Below are 11,174 nucleotides of genomic sequence, written 5' to 3' on the forward strand. Positions count from 1 at the left end.
ATATTCAAAAAAAATATGAATACATGTTGAAAACAATTGTTCTTAGGAAGAATACCGAGTTTAATTTAAAAGAAAGGAACATAAAACACGGTATTTTTACCTTATGAAATGATAGTAGATCACAGTAAAACTTTAGCATTCACCAATCATTTAATAGTTTTGCGTTTTTAGGTATTAAATACATAGTGACAATCTTGTTATCAGTAATTCATATTTTCATACATGCATTATTTAGTAAGTAGTTAAAGACATGTGTATGTATTGATTTGAAAGTGTGACTTAAGAAACATGGATAAGGTGCATATCCGACAAACGTAATGTTGAACTACAATTTGATATGAGTTATGTTTTGTAATATACATTGCGTATGCTTCAAATAGTTGGAAAAAATGTTTTATCAAAACATCAATATTGCTTTCGTGTCAATTTAAACTTCTCTGATGAATTCAACAGTTTTGTTTTGTTTAAAAAATGTAGAAAATGAAAGAGGTTAAAATGTTTTGTGTTTTTGTGGATTACTAAATGAAATATTTTACGATGTGTTTATTTAAGAAAAAAGTTACTCTGGGCTTTGCCAATCTGCACCACCGTCAATGTTGCTAAAACAGCGAGGAATATGGCTCGGTGAGTCTGAAAAAGAACGTGTTATTCAAATTAAAATGTAGTCAGTATGCTACAATTCTTACCATAATTATGGATTCAGGTCATACTTTTAATCGCTCATAATTATTGTACTCCGTCGCTCCCGTCCGTTGCAATGGTGCAAACCAGGGTATTAAGAATAACTGGCCAATCGAGAATCAAATCAGGTCCATAAGCATGTTGTTCTTAAAGGCCTAGTTTAAGGAATGTTTGGCATGATAATCCCCTGCTGTGCATCTCCTGCTTATTGCACTGGTGTCACAGTAGTAGCCAATTTCCTGTGTATTCGTTTATTGGCCAAGGGCCATTTCTATTATTAAACCTCTAAAACTGCACAGCAGGATACTCAGATCAGAGATCTAATAAGACAATTAGGCAATTAGATTAAGATCAACACACAGAGGTTGTTTACTAAACACTTTTATTTCGGGGGGGGGGGAGCACTTATAGAAGGATTAAACTAGGCCTTTAATAAACATCAGGGGGGCTACAGTTTTAATGGCCGTGTAATTATTGCAGCTTTAACACAGCTTGATACCAACAGTCGTGTATAATAACACAGATTTAATTTTACATGATGTTTGATTGATGAAAACCTCACGGAAGGCAGAAGAACATTAGCAGGGCTTTCATGGTGTTCCAGTTATTTAATCTTTAAAAACTAAATACGAGCAGACGTGTATAATTACTCAGATTTAACATTATGTTTGATTAATAAAAACGCCATGAAAGGCATAACCACATTAGCAAAGGACAAAAACAATCTTTAAACAAAAATAAACGGCGTAGATGAGTATGTCATCGGAAAAAATGCTGGAACGCTTCGATCCGTCCGAACAACTCTCGTATAATGGTGATTGAATGACACAAAATGCACGATTACATTAAAGAGGAATAACAAAAGTTGTATGTGACGCTACACTTCAACAGATTAATAAATTATTCGAAATTTGTTGACACACATTAACCGGTATCGATGACAACCATACATATTTGTACGTACAAGCCTGATTTTTGTATTCCATAGCCTATCTTTCTGTTAAAAACTTAGTCCAAACTAGCAAAACATTATTGAAGTTATTTGTAGATAATGAGTACAGTAGTAACGAGAATTGCTTATCAAAATTCATGGTATCATTGTAGTGTTGTGCATAAGTCATACGGTTGATAGATATGTATTTAAGTTATAACTCATAACCGATAAAGACAATTATATTAAATTATATGAATATAGTTGTTAAATCTGTGAATATATAAATAGAGTCAATCAATCTGTTCCGCCATACATGTATATATAAGTCATTGTATTACATTGATTTGATCACGGGTCATGTTGGCCTATTTCAAATATGTATTGTGTGATATATTTCTTTGAATAAACTTTCTTCTTCTTCAAATCATTCGCTTTTTCTCGAATATGGTTCAAAGGGTTTATTTTAAATTATACACATTATTGTTTGGCAACTTAAACTGTTTTGCAAATTACAAAACTTTTCAACTGTGACGATTGGTCAGTTTTGCACGAGGAACTGGTACGATTTTCCCATTTTGCAAGAGAAAATGTAAGTGAGCGACAAATATTGAATTTCATCTTCATTATTTTATTCTACGTGCAGTTAATTCAAACCGTGAATACAGAATGCAAATTTAAATCCAATACGTTTCGAATCGAGAGAAATTCCAAGATCGTGGTCGCGCAATTGACATGTTGCAGGCCGGCCATACACTCAGACACGTATGCAAATGTGGTTTATTTATATTGTAATATTTCAATCGCGAACTATGCAGTTTCAACACAGTCACTAAAATCGTATGAAAAAAGTGTGTATTTTGTGTAAAATATACTTTTCAATTGATGTTTTATTTTTAGGTAGTTCGCCTCTTTGGCAGACATGTGTCCAATATAACGAGTCAAGTGCAGAATTGGCAAGTCACCGGCTCAGTTGACGACGAGCCCAGGCGGTCTCACGGTAGGGTGAATACGCCGGCACAAAATGCGCAGATTATTGCGGATCATCTCAGGAATATTTTCAGTACGCATCAGATCCTTCAAGGACAATAAATGGAACGCAGGGTAGACCAGAAAATAAACAAACAATCCTCAGGCGGCTCCGCAATCAGATAAATTAAAGCTAGGCGGCCATTCCGCTTTTGTGAACCTTTTAGGTGTATTTGTTGAACAATTGAAAGTATTTGTTGACCAATTGAAAATAAATTTCAATGAACTATGTATAATATGTTGATTTAATAATTTTCCCAATACGGACGTAATTCGTTACCAAATAATCTAGTTATGTACTTATGTGAAAAACTACAGAAACAAGCTCAGTAGCCAAAAATTTAACCATAAACCCGGTTTAATGGCATTGGGCAAACGCCAATGACATAGCACACAAAAACAAACAATCACAATAAAGAAACATGGAACAACAGCACATAATTCCACAAACAGCACAGTGCACATATACTATATAAAAAAATAGGTATGTTTATAAGGATTGTAAGATACTGCCTTGGAACGGTCAGTCAAATTCAAATTTACTGGGGGTTTAAACCAGTTTACACACACAAACCTCACTCTTTTCCCAACAATCCTGAATAAAGAACAAAAAACGTAAATCTTATCAAAGTATGCATCAACTTGAGGAAACTTTATAATAAAACAAATAATAATAATAAACAAATAGGTAACCCCCATGTACTTCAGTGATTAGAGATCCCAACTCTGTCTGCAGACGAAGGAATACAATGCAGAGTACATAATGCAAAAACTTTTCAAATATACGATGCAGTCATTGTTTGAAACTATGAGCATCATACATAAAAGGTTAAAAACTGTGTGAGCAAAGAGTTTCATAATAAAAAGCATCATTGTACTAAAACTGGGAACAAATAAAGAAAACATTATTAAAAATAAAAGCGACATATATTAGCTAATCTTTTCTTCATCTATGTAAAATATTTGAAGAAAATGACGTCAAATGCTGCAACATTCCGAGCCAGCAAAAGAGGGTTTTAAAGATAACATGAATCTGCAAAATGTTCATAAAATCAAAGGACTGAAAGCTTAGTTATGTAAGGATGCTACATTCAACCATATAAGTATATTTTGATTCAGGAATTCATCTTCAAAAACTAGACGGCAAGTACTCTTTAAAATATTGCCTTTATATCCACGGCTTAAATAAAATCCAAGCAATTCATTGAGTCTATCTGCCCAACTGCCTTCTGGAAACATTTTTATTTTAAGAAATATTTCTTTAAAACCTCACCATAAAAATCGGGATGAGCAATACTATTAGCAATCAGCCATTTAAGTCATCTATATGCAATTGTACTTTAATATAATATAATAATGACCATTAAGAAATTTTGAGAAAGTTTTCCTTAATTAATAATATCTGAAACTCTGTTTTAGAAGTTTTTCCGTCTTAATTTCTGACATATTTATATATTTTAGCTTATCTTATCAATTTCGCAATAAAACATCATGTGATGGTGAACTAGGAACATCTCCATCTAAAGAAGGGTAATTAATCATTTAAAATTAAAATCATCACGTTTAGCATAAAGATTGATACTATATATATATATATATATATATATATATATATATATATATATATATATATACTTTACTTATACCGAACTATATAACTATCGGGTTGCTTCAAATTTATTTCAAAGCTGTTGTACATAAATATTTCACTAATTTATGAATTATGTGGTTATAACAATTCTACATTTTAGCGCGATGTGAAAACATACTTGAAGAATATATCGGTAGGGTTATGAGACGTGGCCTTTGCGTCTTTATGGATTGATGTGTAAACTATGTTGTAATGGTGTCATTGAATAGTTGAGACACCGATATAAAATTGTATTATGATAAACCAAATATAAATATTCACCTATATTGCCGCGTCTTTGATGTCTCGCATCGAATTTCGTATTTTTTTTTCTAAAATGGAATTCAAGTACTGACGTAGTTATGTTTTGGAAATCATAGCAACTTGGCTAATTCCGGCAGGCATTAATGATCAAATTCTAGTTTCGCGGAAATAACCGAAAGTGAAATACGATGTTCATGCTATATCGGAACGGACCTCCATTTTTGCTAGAGGGGTATGCAAAAGAGTAAAGGGTATCTTCCTACTATAAATTACTGAAAACTAGAATATTTAAAGAAATCCTTTAAATCTTTGGTACATTTTTTTTTTAATTTAATCTCTTTATTATGTTTCTGTTTGGTTTGAGTATTGGTGCATCTCCGATTAAAATATTTATCAATCGAAACGTTTTATTTGGGAGCATGCATTTGATATACACAATTTATTGGTCGAAATCTAGATTAAAGCTCATCTTAAAACAGTTTTCCTGCAACCCGACAAGTTACATAAATTGTGTTAATAACAGCCACAACTAAATGTTATACACATTCCTAAGCTGACTACATAAAAACAATTATGTAACGTGTTATTAAATAATGGATAAGGAAAACGACTTAAATTATGAAAAAACAATCTAAAAATGTTTTCAACAAATATATAATTTAAATTTTAAAATACAAACTTACCATGCTGAATTTCTTAACTTCTTTACTCCTTTACTCCGTTAACGTTTGTATCTACGTGAAAAATGATGTTGTTGAAGCGTAGTTAGTAAATACGTTGACATTCAAAACGTTACATAAATAAACCGCACAGTAAATTTCATCGATCAAAATTAGTCATATGACAGCCGTGAACGTTTTACAAATAAACGATACATTTCAGTTGTTTGTTGTTGAAACAGACAAAAGCTTTGCATGATATACCTTAATGCCTTTATTGACACACATCTGTTTAAAATGATAAAAAAATGAAAACACGAAACTAGGTGTTGTTTTTTATTTCTTTTTATGTTGACTTTTTTCATTAACACGTGCATGACTGTTTTGTGATTTTAAGGCTAACCTACAGGAAGCATTGGAATTTAGTTTTAGTACTGTACAGTTTCTTGTCATCAGTATTGTTTGTGTAATGTCTTACACTTCCATCAATCCATCAGCAGTGTTGGCTAATGCGGAAAATTCCGGACTTGACAATAGTTTGTTACTTAAAGACAACGTGTGCAGACCTTAGCCTCTGAGAATCGATTGCGCTAACCACTGTGCTCAATGGACAACCAAATTCACCTGAGCTTTGATAAACGGCCTGGGCGCAAGTGAGTCTGGATTGTGGTCTCCAAGCCGGGTTTCAAATGGGTTTCCTCCGGGTAATTAGGTTCCCCCCTTAACACAAGACCACACTTTCGCTTAAAATCGTGCCAGCGAGAGTGATTAAAATAATGTTGTAATATCGTTGTAACAAAGGTAAGATTAACCAAGCGCACTGAGGAATTCAATTGTTAGTACTATTGCTTTGAACATAAACATTTTCCCAGACATTGAAGAAAGTGAACAATATACAACAGTGGTACTTAGTGTGAGAGGTGTGATGCTCAACAATGACTACATTTATTTGAAGAAATTCATGTTTTGTGAAACGAAATGAGACATTCGCAAAATTGCACAAGGTTTTCAGACGAAGAAAAGTGATATACGCATTTATTTGCATTTTATTTTAATCATTATTTGATTTCTATCATTGCTCTGATGGCCCGTTTCCTTGATGTTAAGGGAGTATGTATGCAATTCAACTTGTTAGATTTTCAACAGGGATGTTTTCTCCTCGAGCGCGATCATGATTTCCAAACATGTATCGAACCAACGCGGTTTAATCTTAGAGGTAACGCAACGCGATGAAAATTATTGGTTGTGTTTGTTTTGAATGGTGACACAGTTTGTGCTAGTTGATTACGGTTTGTCATCAATTAAACGAGGGCCCAGAAGTAGAGAACGAGCCTACCGACAAGCGATGGGGAGTACACTTAGTGTATATTCTACTGGGTCTATTGGGTCATCTATGTCATATTTCCAGCCCTTTTTATCCTTCCCGCCGCATTACATAGTGAAGGAAATTCGACATGACCTGAAGGTAAAAGTGATGGTTTGTTTATACGGGTTTTCTTATTGTATCTGTTTCAGCTCATTCTTCACATGTATGGGATTGAAGCATACGATTCAATATAATAATAGCGTTCATGATAGTGATATCATTTGAGCGGTGATGACGTTAATCCAACGTATCGTATAGAACGAGTTTTGCGTTGGGGTTCGCACTTGTCTTTTATACCGTGTAAGTTGCAAGTATGATATGGTTCCTTTTTTTTTACCGGATATATTGATCCTCTTGTTTTGGAGAATGGCATTATTACTAATTGCATTGACATTTTAGTAGGTTGTTTCATTGTCATGTTATCCTTCTTTACACAAATTTAAACATAAAATAATTTCTAAAAATCTCCCATGCACACTATCTCCTGACGGATATATAGATTGGTTGATTGATTAAATGACGTTTGTCAAGTTCGACCAATTCACGATGTCCAATTCACTGATTTTAGGTCCAATTCACTGATTTAGGTGAAAGACGAAGCCGAAAAGGAAAGTGATGACCGTGGTAGATGTTTTGGTAGGCGAAAGTTTTTTTTTATTATATGAGTTCAAGGTCATTCGTCCCATTGTTGCTATACTCAACGCGGGTTTTCTCTCCAACACAGTTATAATGACTGAATGAACTTTTGTTGTTATAGTGAATTTAACTAACTTTATCATTCCCACGCAGGAACGATATTTTTTCAGACATGTGGCCGTATTCATATGTATTATTCAAACGAATGAAACACCTTATATAAACATTACAACCATTACAGGTATTCCCTAATGTAACCATGATGTACAATTTGTATATCTTATCATAAATAGTTTGTTCAAACATAACAAACATGTTTAGTACTTCAAATATTGATTAGGCAAGCTTGATGTAACCACGTGGTACAAATGATACGGACTATCATAAATATAAACTCCAACGGAGAGGTAACATCAATATAGCCGATTACTTGTTTACGGGTGTTTAAGCAGTTGAATTTCATCCTTCAGAAAGGTTTGTGCTTAACATGCTATTCTTTGTTCTTATTTATTCGATTGCACTTATTTTTCAAAGCAATGCTTTTTTTAGAATAAGTTTAAATTAATACCAAAGACTGACAATATTTATAATTAACCGACCATGTCTGTTTTTGCAGAATGGCTGTTTGGCAATCTACGTCTGGCGGGAATATACCCGCGAACGCCGTGCGGGCCGGATTCGAGGAGAACGGGCAGCCGCTGTTTATTGCCCGGGCTGTTATGGAAGACGGACAAATGACGCCTGGCAAGACGGGTGCCAATCTTCCAGGCGCCCACATCCCTTGGGGTGGGAAGGAGGTGATTGTCGAAAACTACGAAATTCTCGTCCAACCACCAGACTCGGTCGGACATTACGAATGGAGAAAGTGTTCCGGTGGTCAAGTGCCTGATGGCGCGTTGGCAACGGAATCAGAATTGTACGTTGGCCGGTGCGCCCACGAAGGTGGCCTGGTACCCTGTAAGGTATACACGCCTCACGGCTGCGCCTACATCCCTTACGGAGGAGAGGAACGGAACTGCCCAGACTATGAGGTTTTCTGTCGCGTTAAGTAGTTTTCTTGTGTATCATATTAAACTCAGTGTGTATGTGTTGTAACTTTAATCATGGGCTTGACATATATACAGTGATAAAGACTAGCGAAAGAATTTCTTTGCATTATTTTATCGACAATTGTAATTTGATGAATAATAACATATTCAAATTAATATTTGCCTTGTGAAAGAAAAAAACAACAAGCGTTCGCTTATCCAATTACCATTGAAATGGATTGTTCTGTCTTGATTAAAGCTATTTCACCAAACAAAATCAATGTTTATTTAAATATTTTGTCATTAATAACCGCGTTTGAGTTGGTATCTACAGCATGATGTATCAGTGGCGGTGACAAAAACTCTGTTTTATCTCTTGGAAAAGGCTGAATCATGGACGACTGGCGATTGGCTGACCTTTTGTGATTATGTGATTTACCTCGTGAATGATAACTTCAGATTGCACTGATTTGATGTTCAAACTTCAAAGTTATGGCCATGAGAAAATTCATGTTTTCATGAAACACCCATGTACGACCAAATAACGGTAAATTCCTTTTCAATGTACCATAATGCAAACATGATAAAATAAACAGAATGCCTTTGATACTTTAAACATTTGCAAATGTATTAGCATATCACAAACAGATAAATTATTACAATGTCAAACGTATGTGATTAAGGCGAGGCTGTCGAATCAAAATTTAGAGCAAGCATGGAAATTAAAATGTCATCAAAATTGTACCGTCTTCGTCTCGTCTTCGATTCTTATTCTTTCTTTGGTATTCTGAAACGACCATGTCCTGATTTATATTTGATGCTTAATAGAGACGTTCAACTTCCTTCGCGATGATTTGATGAAATACTATTTCTTACTCGCTTGTTATCAACAACGGTCGTCATTTTTAAATTCGGCAAATTAAGGTTCGACAGTGTTCAACTACAATGATAAGACAATAAAATTCATGGCATAACTTGTTTCCACAATTTTATTTAGCAAAATAATATGCATCTAATAAAACATCCAAAGTTATGTATATCATTGTGCAGAGGCTCGCTCGTATTTTTTATTTTCTAATTTTGTTCTATTTCATTTTGATTTTATGGGGCAGATAAAGTTTTTCTCTTTATAGATGCACAGAAGAAACGTATTAATTGTCTATAGATGCATTATTATGTGTTATTCTTTTGAATTTATTGATAAAAACGTATTTGATTTGAAATAAAAACAACAAACTTATCAGCGATATTTGGACGATGTTTCAAACTGGGAAGGTTGTGGTCACGAAGCTATTATCTGTACACAAATCATATGGGTTTTTTGTATCAAATGAGTTAAACATAATAATGCATCAAAATTAATACCTTTCATTTTGTGGATATGTCAAATGTAATCTATATTTTCTTCCTCTGACATTAAAATCATACCTGGACTTTTTGCTAAAACAGGTTTTAACTTGATGGAAAACAGAATGATTAACTGTATGTAAGTTTGGTGAAAAAGAAGAAGGCTTGCGTCATCCTTGTTTTTCTGCATTAAAGTATATGCCATTTATGCATATGATATGCATGATAGCATTAGATGTCGCCAATGATCAATCAGATTTGCATTTCCTTTTAATTTGGGTTGAATAATTCGATTGAATCCAAACGAGCGAAGTTGTAAAGAATGCTAATTTATTCAACAAGAAATACTCTGAGGAAAAAACCCGTCAGATTGCCATAATATAGAGCCATTCGCGTAAACCACGCAGAAAGTAATCAAAGATGCACTCTTACTACTAAATAATTTACCAAAAAGGATGAATAGAAGTCGAAGGATACCATCTTTAATTTGAAAGAAAGGTGCAGAAAACACGGTATTTCTACCTTATGGGATGAGTAAATCTTTATATAATATATGACTCTATTGCAAAAAATGCATCGCCTTATACAGTGGTTGTTGGTGCTGGCGTTGCTGGCAGCCAATCGGAATGGTATGTTCACCAGCTACGCTGGCTGAGTAATGTAGCTCTATACAATGCAGCATTAACCGGGGGGGGGGGGGGCTAATTTTCGTTTCATGCAAACATTAAGTGAGAAAAATGTTTCATGGCAAACAAAATGGGGGATTTAGAATGAAAAGTACCGATTCTGGTACCAACTTCTGCCTGGTAAGTGGACCTTTTCTTTCAATTTTGAAAAATGTATGCGTCCAGTATGTGGCGAAAAACATATTCTTCGATCGAAGTCTTAGTTTGGTATCATAACTTTAAAGATAAAAAGTTGTTGTACAGAGTGTGGCTTAGGAGGCAATGTTTACAAATAAACGTGTTGATTTAATCCACAATTTTTCGTATTTTCTCGGCAAATATGGCATACCTGTGCATGTTATAACTGTTCATGTATATATTCCTATTTTCCAAACGTCATGGTTATAACTCGACTGTACATGTTTCCAATCCGATTTTTTGTACCTTAACCCCCAGTATGTTTAAGACATAGACGCCCCGACTGAACGGACGTGTTTCAGATCGAGGATCATTATAATGTATTTTTGTGACATTTAACGTATATGGATTTTATTAAAACGTTGTGGATTTGATAAGGAACATTGTCCCTTACAGAAAATCCTGTTTTTGTGGAAAAATCATATATGGATATTGTGATTTTGAACGTTTTTATTTTTTCCTTTGTGTAAATATATATATAATAGAACTGGAATAGCCTGTTTTGCTGACAATCGCTCACCACTGTGTTTAATTGTGTTATGTGGTGGTGGTAAATGACGGATTATAAGATGGATTCGTCAGATCAAAATACGGAATTCAAACCTTTGGCCTTAAGCGATAACACTGAGGTCAAAGTGCCTATTGGAATTTCGGATTATAACGGTGCGGATTGTAACGTCACGACCCAGTCGATTGCTCCCGGCCAGGACGTGTGCCCGTTATCTCCCCTTAGTCAGAAT

The 11,174-nt window shown here is 34.3% G+C and overlaps 1 protein-coding gene across 1 annotated transcript; it reads left to right on the forward strand.

The window, feature by feature from the left end:
- The first annotated feature begins 7,522 nt into the window (after positions 1-7,522).
- On the forward strand, positions 7,523-8,966 carry LOC128211120 (natterin-4-like). The gene is made up of 2 exons (XM_052915541.1): positions 7,523-7,670; positions 7,813-8,966. The coding sequence occupies exon 2, from the start codon at positions 7,814-7,816 to the stop codon at positions 8,246-8,248; it is 435 nt and encodes a 144-aa protein (XP_052771501.1). The 5' UTR covers positions 7,523-7,670; position 7,813; the 3' UTR covers positions 8,249-8,966.
- The last annotated feature ends 2,208 nt before the right edge of the window (positions 8,967-11,174 follow it).

Source organism: Mya arenaria, chromosome 12, assembly GCF_026914265.1.
Source record: "Mya arenaria isolate MELC-2E11 chromosome 12, ASM2691426v1".
In the NCBI taxonomy this organism is placed as follows: domain Eukaryota; kingdom Metazoa; phylum Mollusca; class Bivalvia; order Myida; family Myidae; genus Mya; species Mya arenaria.

What these genes read in the sequence shown, in the direction of transcription:
- LOC128211120 (XM_052915541.1), top strand. Translation starts at nt 7,814, where the DNA reads ATGGCTGTTTGGCAATCTACGTCTGGCGGGAATATACCCGCGAACGCC.